At 43.0% G+C, this 20114-nt stretch overlaps 1 protein-coding gene across 1 annotated transcript in view; it reads right to left on the reverse strand.

The window, feature by feature from the left end:
* LOC124775516 (neuropeptide CCHamide-1 receptor-like) overlaps window positions 1-20114 on the reverse strand; it is a 108579-nt gene that overhangs the window by 50957 nt on the left and 37508 nt on the right. Inside the window, exon 4 of the mRNA XM_047250349.1 lies at window positions 9413-9681. Coding sequence (XP_047106305.1) covers window positions 9413-9681 — 269 coding nt within the window. The remainder of the gene's footprint in view (window positions 1-9412; window positions 9682-20114) is intronic.

Genomic DNA, 20114 nt, shown 5'->3' on the forward strand with positions numbered 1-20114 from the left:
GGTACAATAACCACTAGTATTGTATCAACTGCACAGCAACGACCACACAGCTTTAAGAAACATTACTGCTCATTTTACCACCATAGCACCATTCTAGCTGACTGTAGTACAAGACTACAGTGGTTTGAGGAACACTCATGTTGGTGTCTTAGCCACGAAGTTCACCTGATGTGAATATGTCTGGAATGCTATTGCAACTCAGCCCTACACCTTCAGTTTAGGAGCCTCACGTGTAAACATACGATACCAGATGGATCCAGAAACCTAGATAAGCCTGTTGTACGTAGCATGTTTGGTATGTCTCCAATCTTAAATGAGGAGTGCAGGTAAGGTGTACAAGCAGATCTTTGATATTTTGAGAATTCAAAATCTTTCCCTGCAAATGACTTATCGCACAAAGTTGCTTGTTGACTGAAGCACACCTACATTCATACGAAATTATGTTGAAATCTTGTGAGAACATATTGTGTATACCACATTTATAGTTGCATGTCCTAGATAGTGATGCAATAACCCCCTTCAGTTCAAGAACTTCTCTCTCAGAATCTTGTATATGAGCTGATTTTATCATGAAATTTCTCTGATTTCAATGTAACGTTGACTGACTTGCTCTATGTATGCAATGGAGTGGCTCCGTCCATTTCCTTTTCTGTAGCTTCCGATGGTTTTCTCTCGACTCTTCGGTCGTAAACCTGTGGCACCTGGCACTGTTTGTCTAGTGTACAGTAGTGCATGACTTTCACAAGTCAAAATGGCTGCTCTGTCACATATTGAACTGTATATATGTTATATCTGTTCTTTTGGACATGTTCGAAAGAACAGACATCATTTTGAGCCTGCAGTCACTATGAATCAAGACACACGGGAATTAGTGATATTATCCGCCAGTGGGAATACATTTAAATCAATGAGGAAAGTTGAAAATTTGTGCGGGACCAGGAAAAGAACCTAAACAAATGTTCCAAATTTCCCTATTGATGTAAATCAGTGCCCTCTGGCAGCGAATGTCGTTAATTCCCTTGTGTTTGACATCAAGAACTATCTGCAGCACTAGTAAGAGACTTTCATGCTACTTCTGTTAAAACTGTGACCTTAGAAAAGTGACTATGTGGTCTGTGATTGCATTAGGTTAGATATAAATGGCTCGGAAACCTCTTTCAATTTAAAGTTCCTCGATTTAGATACGAAATGTGAAAATAAAGTTGCATTCCCTCCTGACTTTAGAGTCCACCAAACGAAGGTGCATGAGGGGATATGTGAAGAGCGCCCTTTCTTTGTCGTATATACTACACTTTCAAGCACCTTGGGTATAAATCGAGGCATTCAGTTTTAGATCCTTACCAATCTTAGTCAGTACCTGGGATTAATGTGATTCTGCCAGCATTATCTTTGCATTTCTCTAGCCATTTGCTTGACATTTATTGCGAGAGAGATACTGACGTCATCTAGTGTTCTGTTCTCGTCTTGAAATGAAATGTGTTTGGATTCTAAGGGACGAAAGTGCAGAGGTCATCGGTCCCTAGCCTTACACACTACTTACACTAACTTATGGTAAGAACAACACACACACCCATGCCCAAGGGAGGATTCTAACCTCCGGTGGGAGAGGCCGCGCAGTCACTGACTTCGCGCCTCTAACCGCGCGGCCACTCCGCGCGGCTTTCTCTTCTTGTTTACAACGTTAGTATCATATCAGGAACATACTATTGAGTTCGGACCTCAAATGCTGATGATATGAAGTATTCTATTTCAGACAAACAACTCCTTTTCATCATATTGACTAGTGAAGTGTATATTGATAATAGTCTGTTGTTTTTAAGTATAAGGGATTAAGAACGTGGTGAAAAACTGATATCTCACCAAAAGCATTAATTACAACCCAAATCATGGCCTTTATGGAGTCTTCGAGAGATTCAGGGGTTATATGTCCAATGTGATATGCAAACATATTGTAGTTGAGAGATGAACCACTACTAAAAATGTGCTGTTTTCATATTATACCAAGCTTCTGCCATGTTTTGTTGCTCTCCCCAGTATGGTGTTGAAATGAAGTCACGAACATTCCAATCCTATTCATATTAAAAATGATAGTGACGTACGCCAGTATTCCCAGGCCGTCATCTTGGATTGCATCCAATGGACCCCTAGCATGGAAAGGTCGCCATCTTGGATCGCCATCCTGGATTCAGAAGTCCTAGAATTCCACACCAACACAACAAAGCATCATTATTTTACTGCCAGTTTACACCTAGAACAACTGCTTACCTTTTATAGAGGGGGGGGGGGGGAGGCAAACCTTTAACATTGGAGTATTTTGACTTTCCTGCCAATTTTTATTTTAATTTTGCCCCTAATGTCGGAAATTTATAGATAAGGAAATCTGGGAATTGGGGGTAATCTGACAACATTGTGCAGCACCATCGATGATGTAATAGCGTAGGAGGAGGAGATAATCTGACAATAATGCAGGCTATCCCAGAACTTTATTAGCTGTACTAATGATATGCAGAAGGCCAATTAACATGAGCTACGTAACGCTTCTGCGCTATGTCACTCAAGTAGTTAAAAAATGAACATCGACCTTTTTAATGCAGATACGAGTGGGATCGCGGCTCCACTCAAAATAAGCAGCGTCAGTGCTCCGTGTCAATAGCATCAGGACCAAGTCTACTAAGCCGAGCCACTGGTCAGTGTACAAGCAACTGTAATTAACTTTCTCTGTGTTCAGGGCTAGACCATACTTAGAGACAGATCAATGCAAGTTAATTTCAACTATTACCACTCACCATAATCATACTAAAGTTAAGTAGTGTTCTGTTACAATACATGAGTTATTGTAAACGGTTGCTAATCTGTGTTGCCATACACGTTTTACGTAGCTGTTCCCTAATCCCGTCTGACTCTATAAGGAGACTGTAAAATTGCCCCTTGCAAATAAAACATCTCATAACACAAACTAACAAGTGGTTATAATTACAGTAAAGCTATTTACAGAGGTCCATTGTGGGCTGTAATTAACGTATGGCAGCGAAACTTCGTAGATATGCTAATGCATTAATGTGGAAATGATTTACGCTGGAAAAAATTAGTTCCAATTTTTGACACCAGGAGACAATCTGGCGTTGTACGACGGTATGACATTCACGCTGTCATTTGAGAAGACATAACATGAGTTTACAGTATGGCTCTCGAGAAGGGAACCGGCGCTCTTAGTGAAACTGTTCTACAGTTACAGTGCTGCATTGACATAGTATCGCCAAAACAAAATCAAAACAAAACGGAAATGTTATCACTGACTGAAAGACCTGAGGAGAGTCCCGATGTCATTAAATGGCTGAAAAAAGATGATAAGGAAATTCTAAGACACAGGTCAGCATGGTGTCGCATTCAGAAGGAAAGGCGTCCTAAAGCGGTGGATGTTATTGCCTAGGATGCTGTTGCTGTGACTGACCATGTAGCACGTTTCCTGGGTGGTGCTACTGCTCGTGAGTGTCATTAAAAATTGTCCGTCACATGATCAACTATAGGAAATGTTTTGAGATCAGTTTTACGCTGGTACCCGTACAAGATCCTGGCGTTGTGGAAACTGAAACCTCGTGATCGGTAGCAACGTTTTGAATTCGCTCTTCGGTTTCAGGCCCGTATCGAAGTTTATTACATGCGGCGGAGCAATATTATAAGGAGTGAGGAGGCATATTTTACAGTACAGGGACGGTGAATACACAGAACTGCCGAATTTTGATTACTATTAAACCACTTGTGGTGTGCGAAGAGTCACTGCACTCGCTATGTCTGACTATATTGTATAGTTTGACCAACACCTTTAATCTCGGTCCGTTCGTCTTTGAAGAGATTACCCCCCAGAGGCCCGGTTAGGTGTATTATGACGTCTGCAAGTTATCGAGACCCCCTCGTACAGCATGTGATTCTTGATTTGGAAGAACGCAGCTTTGAGGAAAACCACTGTTCCCTCACGTCGTTCGTCCAGTGCAAGATCTGCTTAATGCAACCTGACACGAACGTGTTATTTTCAGAGGTTTCCTAGCTGCATAGCCTGAAAGATCATTTGATCAGAATCAACGTGACTTTTCGCTCTGGAGATATCTAAAAGAATGCATTTACAGGGACACTTTCGGTATCTACCTGATCTGAAGGCCAGTATAGAGAAACACGTCACCCAGATTCCATCAAAACTGCTGCGAGCAATTGTTGATCACATCGTTTTGAATATGCAGCGTCTCGTCGACCTCTCCGGTGCTCATATTGAGCAAACTGTGTAAGTGGCCGTCAATAATAAAATCAACATGTCTTTCTCACTTTTTTACGTCCTGTTCCTAATCCATTACATATGGAAACATTCTTATATGTCTTTTTTGTATTCACACAGCAGATTTGCACCTAGTGGCCAAAACTGGAACAAATTATTTTCCAGAGTAAATCGGTTCCGCATTAACACATTCATCTATCAAGTTTCGCTACCATGAAATAATTACAGCCTAAACTGGATCTCTCTGAGTATTTGAACTGTAATTACAGCCAGCCGATATTTTCGGTGGTAGGAGATTCTCTTCCTGCCACATATTAATGTTAGACATCAAGAGCAGTTGATGAATATAACAGGGTGTAAGACAGGGATGCAGTTTTCCCCCTAATGTTTAGCTGTACAAAGAAGAAGTTTTTACGAAATTCAATATAGCTTCAGGCGTGGGATTAAAATTAAGGTGAAAGAATATCAATAATACGATACGCTGAAAATATGGCAAAGAAGAATTACAGGAAAATAGAATAGAATAACCAGTCTAATGAACACAGAATATGGATTGAATGTAAACTGGAGTAAGGCGAGAGTTGTGAGGAGTAGCAGAAATGAGATTAGTGAGAAATAACATGAAACCTGAGGACCACGAAGTAGACGAAGTAAAGGAGTTCTGTTACTCTATAAGCAATATAATGTATAACGTACGAAGCAAGATAACATAAAAAACAGACTAGTGCAGGAAAAGAGGGTATTCTTTCCCAGAAGTACAAGTATTAGTTGTAGGCCTTAATTTGAGAGAGGAAATTCTGTGAAGGCATGTTTGGAGCATTTCATTGTGTAGTACTGAATCATGAACCGTAGGGAAATTGTAAAAGAAGCGTTTGAGATATGGTACTACAGAATTACGTCAAAAATTAGATGGGCTGACACTAGTTATTAGAAATGAGGAGGGTCTCGGCAGCATTAGCGATGAAAACAATATGTAGGAAACACTAACAAGAAAAAGGAAAAGAAAGATAGGACGAGTGACCAGTCAGTAATAAGTGTAACGGAAAAGCAGATGTGCAATGTACCCCCGTCACTAACGGCCGCAGCCGATGAGGTCAGCGGTTACTGTCGAGATTCTGGGAACACTTTTACTGCAGAACGTATATATGTTACAATAGGGAAGATAAGAACAATACTCAGTGTACTGTGTCTTATCAGTAAAAGTGAAATCTCCCTTAAACGACTCTCTTGTAACTACATCTGCACGTGTATCCCTATCAGACAAGTAACTACTGAGTGTGTGGCAAAGTATGTTTCTTTTCATGTTATTTCCTTTTTTAATGCTGCTTCCAGTTACATTCACGGATGGAATGTGGGAAGGAATATTGCTTGATCGCATATTTGCCAGCTGGCGTTAGTCTACGAGACTGATAGTTGTAAGGATAGGAAATACTGTAATGGTATTTGTCTTTCTTAAATGTATCGTAGAACTTCCTTAGAAAATCCATAAGCCATAAACCATCTTCCTTCGATTGTCTACGAGTTAAAATGAACTTCTCTGTTATTGTCTCTCCTTTCAGACAAACACGTGATTGCTTGCTGCTTTTTTTTTTTTTAAACAGAGTGTCCCAAGAGAAATGTTTAATATTCAGGGATATGACAGGAACGATCATTCGGAGCAAAACGTCTAGAAACATGGGCTCTAAAATGCACACCTAAAGAGCTATGAGCCACTTCTTCATCTTCCATACTGTGAAACACATTTCTTCTGCTGCAAGCCCTTTCCTGTCCATATTTTGGGAGGAGGTAATATGGACCAAAACGAGCTCTAATACGCGTACCTTTGGGGTGTCGGCAAACTCTTTACTGTGTAACACGAACAATGGTGATCCGCCTGCTCCTTTCTTGAGCAGATCAGATGTTACTTCTGCGTCTGCATGTAGCTCTCTATCCACGATATTGCACTGCGTAATGACTATAAAATTTCTCTAGTCCTTTTTTAAACCCGGTTACATATCCTATATCAATGTATAGTTTAGTACCATCAAATCTCCCTGTTTACTTACATATACAAATCATAAGTAATGGTATAAACCCATACAACTGAAAGTACACGATACTAGAAGCAAAAGAGTATCAGTAAACAAAGGTCCGTAAACGAACTGCTTACGAGATAATTGAGATTTTGTTGTTACCAACCACTGCTGACCTGATTCTGTGTAAACACCGTATGTTGGTTCGTGGTGTGGTCTTAGTTTACATTTTAGAGATGTGGGGTTGTAAACAGAGCGGCAGCATCGTACAGTACCCAGTCAAAGTGTCACTCATGTCAGTTGTTTGCGAAACCTCAGCTGTGTTGCACGAATTTTGGTGGTAACATGCAACATTATAGTAACGAGGAGTATGACGATTTGTATTTTCAATGCGGCAGCGCGAACGGAAGTGCACGGGAGGCTGTGCGCTTATACCAAGAAGCATACCCCCGCATCAAGGCACTCCAAAAATCGAACGTTTACAAGGGCGCATCAAAGCTTTCCACGTGCTGCGGGAGCGGGTAGGCTTGCATGAATTACATCTGAGCGTCAAGGTGTGGTGCTGGAATGTCGACAAGGAGACTTGCCAGACAAATTCCTGAAATGAGCCACAGTAATGTTTGGAGAGTAACGAATTGCAGTGCAATGCACCCATTCCTCCTCGAACGAGCTGATTGTCTGAGTGAGGCGGACTTATGGTCCTATGTTAACGTTTTGTCACTGGATGCAACAACAAGCTGTAGGCAATCTTTTGTTCGAAATTAACATCTTATCTCCAGGTGAAGCAGGGTTCACTTGTGGTGGTGTGCTTAGTTATCACAGTTATGACGTTCGGGGTAATCTAGGCTCCAACCACATGTTGTGCGTGAGTCTCCACAATAACGACGTTTGTCATTGAGTGTGTGATTAGGGGTACTAAATGGCTGACTGTCCTTCTGAGCCGTGCATGTTACCAAACGGAATTACTTTCGGTTTCTCTAGCATCATCTTACAGGATTGCTTGAGAATGCTACCAACAAAAGGGGATGAGGTACATGCATGAAGGGGCACTGATACGTCTTGCTTCTATGGTGAGACGACATCTTACACAGAATATGATAAAAGATTGATTGGGCAAGGATGAGGATTTCTGTGCCATTCTCGGTATTGCTTGCTTAGTGGCAAACGTAATTTACAGAAAAAACAATCCCCACGCAAAACTTGTGTCATAGACACAGGCTGTTTCCACTGGATCGGGGTCCGCAGCTCGTGCTCGTGCGGTGGCGTTCTCGCTTCCCACGCCCGGGTTCTCGGGTTCGATTCCCGGCGGGGTCAGGGATTTTCTCTGCCTCGTGATGACTGGGTGTGGTGTGATGTCCTTAGGTTAGTTAGGTTTAAGTAGTTCTAAGTTCTAGGGGACTGATGACCATAGATGTTAAGTCCCATAGTGCTCAGAGCAATTTGAACCATTTTTTCACGCAATTTGGGTGCATAGATCCCGAGAAATCAGTGCCCTGAACAAGCACCTCTGGCCGTAATAACGGCCTTGATACGCCTGGGCATTGAGTCAAACAGAGCTTGGATGTCGTGTACAAGTACAGCTGCGCATGCAGCTTCAACACGACACCACAGTTCATCAATAGTATTGACTAGCGTACTGTGGTGAGCCAGTTGCTCGGCCACCATTGACCAGACGTTTTCAATTGGTGAGAGATCTGGACAGCAGTCGAACATTTTCTGTATCTAGAAAGGCCCGTACAGGACCTGCAACATGCGGTCGTGCATTATCCTGTTGAAATGTAGGGTTTCGCAGGGATCGAACAGAGGGTACAGCCACGCGTCGTAACACAGCTGAAATGTAACGTCCACTTTCAAAGTGCCGTCAATGCGAACAAGAGGTGACCGAGACGTGTAACCAATGGCACCCCATACCATCACGCCGGGTGATACGCCAGTATGACGATGACGAATACACGCTTTCAATGTATGTTCACCGCGATGTCGCAAAACACGTGTGCGACCATCGTGATGCTGTAAACAGAACCTGCATTCATCCGAAAAAATGACGTTTTGCCATTCGTGCACACAGGTTCGTCGTTGAGTACACCATCGCAGCCGGCCGAAGTGGCCGTGCGGTTAAAGGCGCTGCAGTCTCGAACCGCAAGACCGCTACGGTCGCAGGTTCGAATCCTGCCTCGGGCATGGATGTTTGTGATGTCCTTAGGTTAGTTAGGTTTAACTAGTTCTAAGTTCTAGGGGACTAATGACCTCAGCAGTTGAGTCCCATAGTGCTCAGAGCCATTTGAACACCATCGCAAGCGCTTCTGTCTGTGATGTAGCGTCAAGGGTAACCGCAGCCATGGTCTTCGAGCTGATAGTCCATGTTGCTGCAAATGTCGTCGAACTGTTCGTGGAGATGGTTGTCGTCTTGCAATCGTCCCCATCTGTTGACTCAGGGATCGAGACGTGGCAGCACGATCCGTTACAGCCATGCAGATAAGATGCCTGTCATCTCGACTGCTCGTGATACGAGGCCGTTGGGACCAGCACGGTGTTCCGTATTACCCTTCTGAACCCACCGATTCCATATTGTGCTAACAGTCATTGGATCTCGACCAACGCGAGCAGCAATGTGGCGATACGGTAAACCGCAATGGCGATAGGTTACAATCCGACCTTTATCAAAGTCGGAAACGTGATGGTACGTATTTCTCCTCTTTGCACCAGGCAACGCCTGTCAACTTCTGTTTGTGTATGAGAAATTGGTTGGAAACTTTCCTCATGTCAGCACGTTGTACGTGTCGCCACCGGCGCCAACCTTGTGTGGGTCTGAAAAGCTAATCATTTGCATATCACAGAATCTTCTTCCTGTCGGTTAATTTTCGCGTCTGTCGCACGTCATCTTCGTGGTGTTGCAATTTTAATGGCCAGTAGTGTATTAATACAGTCCGTAGTATGAGGTAGATGAACTAATGAACAACATTTAAGACGAATGGTATCTACACTTCTCAGTGACAAAGGGTTATACCGGTCTGCCGGGTAAAGATTCCAAGCAAATTCCAAATACTGCTATCGTAAGTATTAGAGATGACACGCAGTTTTCAGGGTAGTTTAAGAGACCGCACAAGGCAAGTGATATAGTAGTGGCACTAACCAGAGCGAGAAGACGTGCTGCGGCAGGAAGCAGATGAAGAAGACGCCGACGAAGGTGAGCAGCGTCCTGGCGACGCGCTGCCGCTGCGAGCGGATGTGCCTCTGGGGCGCCTCGCCAGGCAGCCCGCGCCGCAGCCGCACCGCCATCAGCGAGTAGAAGACGGAGATGAGCACCAGCGGCAGCGCGTAGTGCACCGCGAACCTGGCGCCGGCACAGCAGGAGGTGTCACAAGAGGCGGCAGGCCAAACCACTGGCCGGTTAACTGTACACTGAGGAGACAAAAGTCATGGCATAGCGATAAGCACACGTACAGGTGGAGGCAGTATAGCGAACACAGGGATAAAGGGACAGTGCATTGGCGGATCTCTCATTTATACTCAATTCATTCATGTGGAAAGGTTTCCGACGTGATTATAACGGCACAACGGGAATTAACAAACTCTGAACGCAGAATGGTAGTTGGAGCAAGATGCATGCAACATTCCATTTCGGAAATCTTTACGGAATTCCATATTCCGAGATTCACAGTCCAAGAATTTACCGAAAGTATCAAATTTCGGACATTACCTTTCACCACGGCCGACCGCTGTGGTCGAGCGGTTCTAGGCGCTTCAGTCTGGAACTGCCCTCCTGCTACGGTCGCAGGTCCGAATCCTGCCTCGGGCATGAAGGTGTGTGATGTCTTTAGGTTAGTTAGTGTTAAGCAGTTCTAAGTCTAGGGGACTGATGACCTCAGATGATAAGTCCCATTGTGCTCGGAGCCATTTGAACCTTTCACCACGGACGAAGTAGTGGCCGACGGACTACACTTAACGATCGACTGCAGCAACTCTTGCGTAGAGTTTTCATTGCTGACAGACAAGCAGAAATAGTTTAAATAACCACAGAAATCAATCTGGGACGTAAGACGAACGTATCCGTTAGGACAGTGCTGCGAACTCTAGCGTCAGTGGGCTACGTCAGCAGAAGACCAAAGTGTCCTTGCCAACAGTGCTCCTCCTCGGCTGGTGACCATAGCGGTAGGACCCTAGACGAGTGGAAAACGATGGCCTGATCAGATGAGCCAGGTTTAAGTTGGCGAGAGCTGATCGTAGGTGTTCGAGTGTGGCGCGGACCCCACGAAGCGAATGAATCAAGTTCTCAACAAGGCACTGTGCAACCTGGTGGTAGCTCCATAATAGTGTGGTTTGTGTTAACATGGTCCAGCTGAACCGATCGTCGACTGGACGTGGTTATGTTTGGTCACTCGGAGACCATTTGCAGCCATTCATGCGCCTTATGTGCCCAAACAAGGATGTCTTGTCACTGGGCTACCGTTGTTCGCGACTGGTCTGAACAACATTCTGGACAGTTCGAGCGAACTTTTCGGCCATCCAGATCGACCGACATGAATTCCATCGAACATTTGTAGGACATAATCGAGAGATCAGTTCGTGCTCCAAATGCTGCAACGGAGACACTTTCGCAGTAATGGACGGCTATAGAGGCAGCATGGTTCAATATTTCTGCAGGGGACTTCCAAAGACCTGTTGAGTCCATGCTACATCGCGCTGCTACCTTATGCCAGGCAAAATGAGGTCAAATTCAACATTAGGACGTATACCATGACGTTTGTCGCCTCAGTGCATTTTCCCCTGGGCAGCAGGTCGGGTATTAAAGTGTGAATGTGTAGACGCAAAGCAGTTGCTTTGTACTAGCAGGCATTGTCCATTTACTGGTGCAGTTAACGACTGTGTGTCAAACATGAGGTAGTAAATTATGGCGGGCCGGTATGGCCTAGCGGTTCTAGGCGCTTCAGTCCAGAACCACTCGGCTGCTACGGTCGCATGTTCGAATCGTGCCTCGGGCATGGAGGTGTGTGATGTCCTTAGGTTAGTTGGGTTCAAGAAGTTCTGTGTTCTAGGGGACTGATGACCTTAGATGTTAGGTCCCTTAGTGCTCAGAGCCACTTTAACCATTTTTGTAGTAAATTATGTGATGTGTTTGCGGCAAGACAGTTAGACAAAAAGAGAAAACAAAAAAAAAAAACTAATACAATGACCTTGGTACATATTAAGATACCAAGGATCACAATATTTGCACTTACACCCGTAACACCCTGTATGCAGTGGCAGTGAACTAAAGGAAAAGGAAACGGTCACTCTGGGCGGAAAAAGTGGATGAGCAGATTTGGGAGGGAGGGGGGGGCGGAAGCTCAACATTTCTTAGAAAATTATGTCTTTTAGAAGACGAATACTCGTTTGGAAATTTCGGCTGACACGTGCTACACGTTGTGCAATAGAAATTAACAGTGCAGGTTACAGTGATGAGAAAAGCAATTACTTTTTTCAGAGAAGTTACCAGTTACTCCACGTTTCCAAGCTACTTGTGAATAAAAGCTATATTTTTGTACTTAAACATCCTCACTAACAGCACCACTTCTCTTTAAGGTTGCAGTGATTTCTTTTCAGTATTGTGAAGGCCTAATTTTTTTATTTCCAATTGCCTCCACTGTTGGAGGATCTTTTGAAGTGCAGCATATTTCCGTTAAGGCTCTATCACGCTTGTTCTTGTGGTGTTAATCTTTACTTTAGATGTAAAAAATGTGCAACGTCACTCAATGCTTCCAGTTAAGATACTCACGTTTCTTTTGCACCATGTTGCCTTATTATATCTTCTTTTTTCTCAATACTACTCGCACCGCACGCCACAGGAATTGTGATCTGCGTGGCTCACCTCTTCACTTGAAGCCACACATGACAGCAAACACTTCGGATAGTATCGACAGCTTTTGGAGTAACATCGTTTATGCTTCCACATTCGGATTTACGGAGCGTAACGAAATGACGTTTTAAAAATTTCGGAGATTGTAGAGAATGGTACTTCCAACGTTTTCATATAGACAACCTACAGGTGTACATGTGAAATGAAGTTCTTACAGAGCCAGGCATTTTCTACGTATTCGACAGCCTGAAAAACACCACGATGCTGTAGTCAGGAAAACGTTTATGGGCAATAGAGTACGGTCATATACTGTACAAGTAACGTTTGCAGTGAAGACTGAATAAATCTTCAACTGCCAAGATCGCTATAATCACTTATTCATGCAGAGTACTGGTTGTAGCAATTCTCTGTTGCCATCCTCATATCTATGTTTACATCATTACACAATCATCATTACACACAGATTCGAAGATGGCGAGAGAGAATTTCCGAGACCGGAGATCTACATGAATGTATGATTTCAACGATCCTGGGAGTTGAATCTTTTTTCAGTGCTTATAATAATACAGATCATCCTCATGCTGACGATGTCAGAAGTATATAACGTTTGCAACCTCATTATGGAGACGTGAAATTTCTATCTGAGGAAAGCAACGTAGACGTTCTTGACAGTTTTAATAGAAATCAGGGATGCGAAGAATTCGGCCCTGGCATGAGTGCCATGACGATCAACCTCGCTGCACATTTCCCACACCGCCACACCACGCTGTCCGAGGGCGAGGAGGGGGAAAAGAGAGAAACTGAACGCACTGCATATAAATGGCAGTGTAGTCGCACTTCATATACTTCGTTTCATGTTTCAGAATTCGCAATAACTTAGCTCACAAACGAAACAAATTTTTACTATTATTTAATTATTTTTGGTGCCCTAAAGACACAATATAATTTTTATCAGCACCTGCACGGAGGGGCTGTGGTCGCAATGCTACTCTTCCTGACATTCTCAATCTAGTATCTATTCAGTTGGCCTCAAAAAGGCTGAGTGCACCCCACCTGCGAACAGAACACGGCAGATCCGGCCAGTGACCCTTCCAAGTACTAGCAAATCGCGACAGCGCTTATCTTTGTTTATCAGATGGGAACTGCTGTTACCACTGCGACACTAGTTAGCCACTAGTATTACAAATAGGTCTAAATTTTAGGAAGGAGTTTCTGAGACCGGTCGTTTGGGCACAGAATTGTGTGGTAGTGAGAAATGGACTGAGGGAAAACTGGGGGAAAAGAGAATCGAAGCATTTGACATTTGGTGCTAAAGAAGAAGGTTGAAAATTAGGTGGACTGATAAGGTAAGGAATGAGGGGGCTCTGCGCAGAATCTGAAAGGAAAGGAATGTATAGAAAACACGGACAAGAAGAAGGGACAGGATGGTAGGACATCTGTTAAGACAACACGCAATAACTTCCATGGGTGTATAGGGAGCTGTAGAGGATAAAAGCTGTAGAGGAAGACAGAGACTGGAGTACATCCAACAAATAACTGCAGACATAGTTTGCGAGTGGCAATCTGAGATTAAGAGGTTGGTAGAGGACAGGAATTCGAGGGGAGCAGCATGAAACCACTCATAAAAAAACCACGATGTTAACGGTCGATCAAGTTCAAGTTCAATAATTGACCCACTTTTAACTGAGTATTCGTGATTGTGATCAGAAAGCGATCACAGCAAGTAGGAAACATTCACTGTAAATACATATGCTGCACGTTTATCAAGCACTTTCCAACTTGACTTTATCGGCGATACTCATTTTATTTTCAAAAATTTATCAATTTCAAATATTTTCTCTGTGGGCCGGCATAACATTGAAAGCAATCAAAAATTAATTTATATTTTTCATTTGTGTGACCATAGTGTCCGTACTTGCTTTATAAATCATGACGGTATTTTTGATCCGTCATTGCAACTGCGAAAATGTGTGATTTTTTCACCAGACGCGTTTCGCTTTATTGAGGTAAAGCATCATTAGTGGTCTGTAATTAAGTTATTTACGTTTAGATTTGCTTTTCAGATCGAAAAACAGTTCGTTAAGATTAAGTTGATTCGTACTTTCGGTGATTTTTCGGGTGATTTTCCGCTTACATCGGGAAATGTCAGCTGCTAGTACATCGTTGTTTTCCTGTGTTACACACTGATAATGTTGATCTAATTTTTAGATGTTTTGCAGCAATGCATTTCTCACAACTTACTTTTATGCGCACCACTGTATTCTGTATGTTTTTGTACTTCAAGTATGTGTTGCTGTTTGTGTTTTGTTGTGTTGCCAACATAACCTTTCGACTACTTTGTCTTTGACCTACAGCATTCTTATTTTAATTACATTATTGTGTGTGAGTAATTCTATTTAATTTGGTTTCTATATATTTATTTACTGTGTAAGAGTAGAGAAAGACTAGCAATCGAGAGATCTATTTTTTATTGTAGGGGGAAACCATGATGAGTGGACATAAGTATATAGCAGTGTCATGGAGTGTGAGTTAGAAGAGAAGGTGAGGAGCGAGAACTGAAATGAAACTGTGAGTGGGGGGGGGGGGGTGTGGTTGTTGTGGGAGAGTGGGAGGGGATGAAGGAGGGAAAAGGCTCTTTTCTTTCTCATGTAATTTCGTCAATTATTGTATATGGAGTTTGTATTTATCTGGTCATTGAGCAACTGTTTATTTTGTGTTAATGCTTTTTGTATGTGGAAATTTCCTTGGAAAGGGAGGAGGTGTCTGTCTTTACTGATTTTTGTGATATTCATATCGTTCTCAATATTGCTTGGCCAATGGTGTTCTTCTTTTAGATGATCTGCAAATGTTGGATGATTTGTATGGTATCTGAATGCTCTGATGTGTTCTTTATATCTTGTGTCAAATGTCATGCCAGTCATTCCAATGCATATCTTCTCACAATCTCAGCACCTGAGCTGATAGATACAACATTGTTGGTATCTGTCTGGTTTTGATTTTAGTTTTGGGATGTGCTTCTGTGTGGAATTGTTGGTTTTGTAAGCAATGTTTTTTCCTTGTTTTTTTGAATATGTCTCCTATTTTATGAATGAATTTGTTGTGGTAGGTCACTGTATGCCATTTTTTTGTTGTGGTGCAAGTTGTAACAGTTAGTGTGATTTGCTTAGTTTTTTTTCATTATTTGTCTGTTTATTTTTTGTTTAATTTGTCTACCATAGTTTCTTTGTGTCCATTTTTACCCATTATAAAACAAATAGCATTAAAAATGGACACAAAGAAAGAATGCTAGACAAACTAAACAAAAAAAAAATAAAGAGACACATAACGAAAAAAACTACCCAAACTGCGGTAACTCGTAAAATTTGCACTACATGACGCGAATGATCAAATGACTTTTATTTTATGTGGATAACTATTGTAGATATCTGTCGTACTATTTCAAATGGAAGCTTTATAAGCCGATATCCTTGTCGAATGGACATGATTCTCATATTTTCGTCTTACAACATGTTCATCGATTTTGAAGTTTTCATTTCTGATTAGCATATGGACAAGGAAGCTAATGTGCGTTTTAATAGAGCTAACGTAGGAATTTTACGCCCGTCGGTTTCATAAACAGTGTGACTTTCGAGCCACATATGTTCGACAACTGCCGCTGCAGCGCGCTGCGATCACGTATGCCACGATGATGCATACGTGCCGTACGCACAAGTCGCATCGTGTCTGAGCGTTCAGCAGCAAACTGAATTCGGCACCTTCAACATGACTCAACAGCACTGTACGTGTGCCGACATCTTAAGTAACGAGTAAGAATAGCGGCGGAGCAAGCAGCGTGGTAAGGCAGTCAGCACTCGGACCGAGCTTTCGAACGCCAACATTGAGGGTGCCGAGTTCAATGTGCCGCTGAACGCTCAGAAGCGATGCGACTTATGCGTACGATACGTGTGAATCGGCGCTGTACACACGATCGCAGAGCTCTTCAGCGGCAATTGTCGGTTCTACAGACAGTAAAAAAATATTTCTTCACCCCGGTTCCCAGAACTCCTAATAGACCTTGGTTTTTGTATCACAGACACAGTCCTTTTCACTGTTCAGAGTTGTCACTAACCCTGCCCAAAGATGTAAACAACCATGCATGAACAGCGCCTATTAGACGGAGGGTGTCCGACAGCCGATCAGCTACAATCATTACACCAGGAAGGAGGTACAGTGGCCGTGCGGTTAAAGGCGCTGCAGTCTGGAACCGCAAGACCGCTGCGGTCGCAGGTTCGAATCCTGCCTCGGGCATGGATGTTTGTGATGTCCTTAGGTTAGTTAAGTTTAACTAGTTCTAAGTTCTAGGGGACTAATGATCTCAGCAGTTGAGTCCCATAGTGCTCAGAGCCATTTGAACCATTTGAAGGAGGTACACGGCTCGTGTTGTCTGTAGTTCAACCATGCTTAGACGGTCAATACCGAGATTCAATCGCGTCCGCATTGTTACATTGTGCCAGGAAGGGCTCTCAACGAGGGAAGTGTCCAGGCGTCTCGGAGTAACCCAAAGCGATGTTGTTCGGACATGGAGGAGATACGTGGTATGTTCAGTCCCAATGGGGCACTGTTAAGTGGGGCGTTCCCCAGTGGTCAGTGCTGGGGCCGCTGCTGTTTCTTATTTATATATATGATGTGCCTTCTAGTATTACAGGTAATTCAAAAATATTTCTGTTTGCTGATGACACCAGCTTGGTAGTGAAGGATCTTGTGTGTAATATTGAAACATTATCATATAATGTAGTTCATGAAATAAGTCCGTGGCTCGTGGAAAATAATTTGATGCTAAATCACAGTAAGACTCAGTTTTTACAGTTTCTAACTCACAATTCAAGAAGAACTGATATTTTGATCAGACAGAATGGGCATATTATAAGCGAGACGGAACACTTGAAGTTCCTAGGCGTTGTGGAAAGTCCACGTTCAGGATCTTGTTCAGAAACTAAATGCTGTTTTATTTACCATTTGAACAGTATCAGAAATAAGTGACAGTTCAACACGAAAAGTAGTCTACTTCGCATATTTTCATACTGTTATGTCATATGGTATAATTTTTTGGGGTAAATCTTCTGATTCAAAAAGGGTATTTTTGGCTCTAAAACGTGCGGTCGAGCTATATGTGGTGTAAGTTCGAGACCCTCTTGTCGACCCCTATTCAATAGTCTGGGAATTCTGACATTGCCCTCACAGTATATATTTTCTTTAATTTCGTTTGTTGTTAGCAATATTAGCTTATTCCCAAGAGTTAGCAGCTTTTAATCAGTTAATACTAGGCAGAAATCAAATCTACATTTGGAATGCACTTCCTTGACTCTTGTGCACAAAGGAGTGCACTATTCTGCTGCATCCATTTTCAATAAGCTACCACAAGAACTCAAAAATCTTAGCAGTAGCCCAAAAGCAAGTCTAAATTGAAGAGTTTCCTCATGGCTCACTCCTTCTGTTCTGTTTAGGAGCTCCTGGAAGTGCTGAAAAATTAATCAAATTCCAGTGTCACATTGCTGATATTCTTTACTTACGACTTGTCGCCTGAATACGTTTCATGTATTTCATTTAATCTGTTTCTACTATGGTGTTATAATTTCATGTATTGACTCGTTCCATGACCATAGAGACACCTCCTTAATTTTGTCTCATGGAACAATAAATAAATAAACAAATAAATAAATAAATAAATGCAGGGAGACAGGAACTGACGATGTCACGCCTCGTTCAGGCCTCCCAAGGGCTACTACTGCAGTGGATGAGCGCTATCTACGGACTATGGCTCGGAGGAACCGTGATAGCAACGCCACCATGTTGAATAATGCTTTTTGTGCAGCCACAGGACGTCGTGTTACGACTCAAACTGTGTGCTATAGGCTGTATGATGCGCAACTTCACTCCCGACGTCCATGGCGACGTACATCTTTGCAACCACGACACAATGGAGCGCGGTAGAGATGAGCCCAACAACATGCCGAATGGACCGCTCAGGATTGGCATCACGTTCTCTTCATCGATGAGTGTCACATATGTTTTCAACCAGGCAACCGTTGGACAAGTCAGGTTACGTTCAATTCGGCAAGTGGGTGCACTCAGCGACTGTTATGTGACTTATAGAGTGCAGCAATCAGTCGTCCTTTTTCTTGGATTTTATTACGCAAATCCAGATTTCGGCTAGTTCTTTGAACTGTGACTGACGCCCGAACAGAAGGGACTTACATTCATTGACAATAGAATATAGTCCATTGAGAAGGGATAACTACTAGCCGAATCTGGATTTGCGTAATAAAATCCTAAAAATAGATGACTGATTTCTGTACCTTATAATTTATACAATGGAGATGTGTTTGGGGGCAACCCGGTCAGGTTGAACGCCTTAGACACACTTTCCAGCGAGTGCAGAAAGATGGAGGTTCCCTGCTGTTTTGGGCTGGCATTATGTAGAGCCGATGTACGCCTCTGGTCGCCGTAACGGCTGTACGAAACGTGAATGCGATCCTTCTACCGATAGTGCAACCACATCGGCAGCGTATTGGCGAGACATTCCTCTTCACGGACGACAATTCGCGTCACCCATCGTGCACACCTTGTGAATGACTTCCTCCAGGATAACGACATCGCTCCACTAGAGTGGCCAGCATGTTCTCCAGACATGAACCCTATCTAACCCTGGGATGGACTGAAAAGGGCTGTTTAAAGACGATGTGACCCACCAACCACTCTGAGCGATCTACACTGAATCGTCGTTGAGGAGTGTGTCAACAGGGCCTTGATGAACTTGTGGATAGTATGCCACGACGAATACAGGCATGCATCAATGAAAGAGGACGTGCTACTGGGTATAAGAGGCAACGGTGTGTGCAGCAATTTGGACCAACACCTCTGAAGGTCTCGCTGTTTAGTGGTAAAACATGCATAATGCGGTATTCATGAGCAATATAAAGGGCAGAAATGATGTTTACGTTGATCTCTGTTCCCGAACTCTCGGAACTGAGGTGTTGCAAAACTTTTTTTGATGTGTCTATTTGGTTCGCGCGTTGCCCTGTTTACGAATTGGTCGGGCATAAAATTTCTACGTTAGCTCTATTAAAACGCACATTAGCTCCCTTGTTGATATGCTAGTCATGTTGTTCTGTCTGTAGTGAAGAAGAAAACAAGTTTCAGTTCAAATGGCTCTGAGCACTATGGGACTTAACATCTGTGGTCATCAGTTCCCTAGAACTTAGAACTACTTAAACCTAACTAACCTAAGGACATCACACACATCCATGCCAGAGGCAGGATTCGAACCTGCGACCGTAGCAGTCGCGCGGTTAAGTTTCAGTATTAATGAACATATTGTAAGTTAAAAAGGGAAATGCCATGTCCATTCGACAAGGACATCGGCTTAGAAAAGTTATAAATTGTCCGGTACAAATTTGCATTAGTTCTCTACATAAGATAAATTTTACTTCGTCGTTCGCACTTTTCAGTACAATCCTACGGTAATTCTTACTTGATTACTGTTCCTATTGCACTTCAGAATCCTTAAAACGTGTGAAATACAAAACTTGCAACAAGAAATTGCAAAATATCTTATTGAAAGTAGTGCAAGTTGCCTTGTAAATTAACAGCATCGGACAAACTCCCTCCTCAGTAAGAGTACATTTATACAGCGTGAAGCGAAATTCGTGCTCTCGGGCTTCGCAGCGTGACTCCTCACATGCCAGTGATCTCTCATAAAATTTCTTCCGGCTAGTACATCCGGCAGAAAAAGGACGTTAAAAGGTGGCAATCGGGCAACACTGTAGCCACATGCATGGTAACTACCGCTGTCAGCACCTATTAGTCGTGCTGCGCAGTTGCTGTAGTGGATAGAATTTTGGGTTAGCATGCAGGAGGTCGATGGTTCGACGCTGGGTTGAGGCATATGTTTGCGAGATTGGTCAGCTTTGAAAAAAGCCCTGTCCACGTCGTTGGCGTAAATTTATTCGCACCACTTCAT

The sequence above is a fragment of the Schistocerca piceifrons genome, chromosome 2 (assembly GCF_021461385.2).
Source record: "Schistocerca piceifrons isolate TAMUIC-IGC-003096 chromosome 2, iqSchPice1.1, whole genome shotgun sequence".
NCBI classification, from domain to species: Eukaryota; Metazoa; Arthropoda; class Insecta; order Orthoptera; family Acrididae; genus Schistocerca; species Schistocerca piceifrons.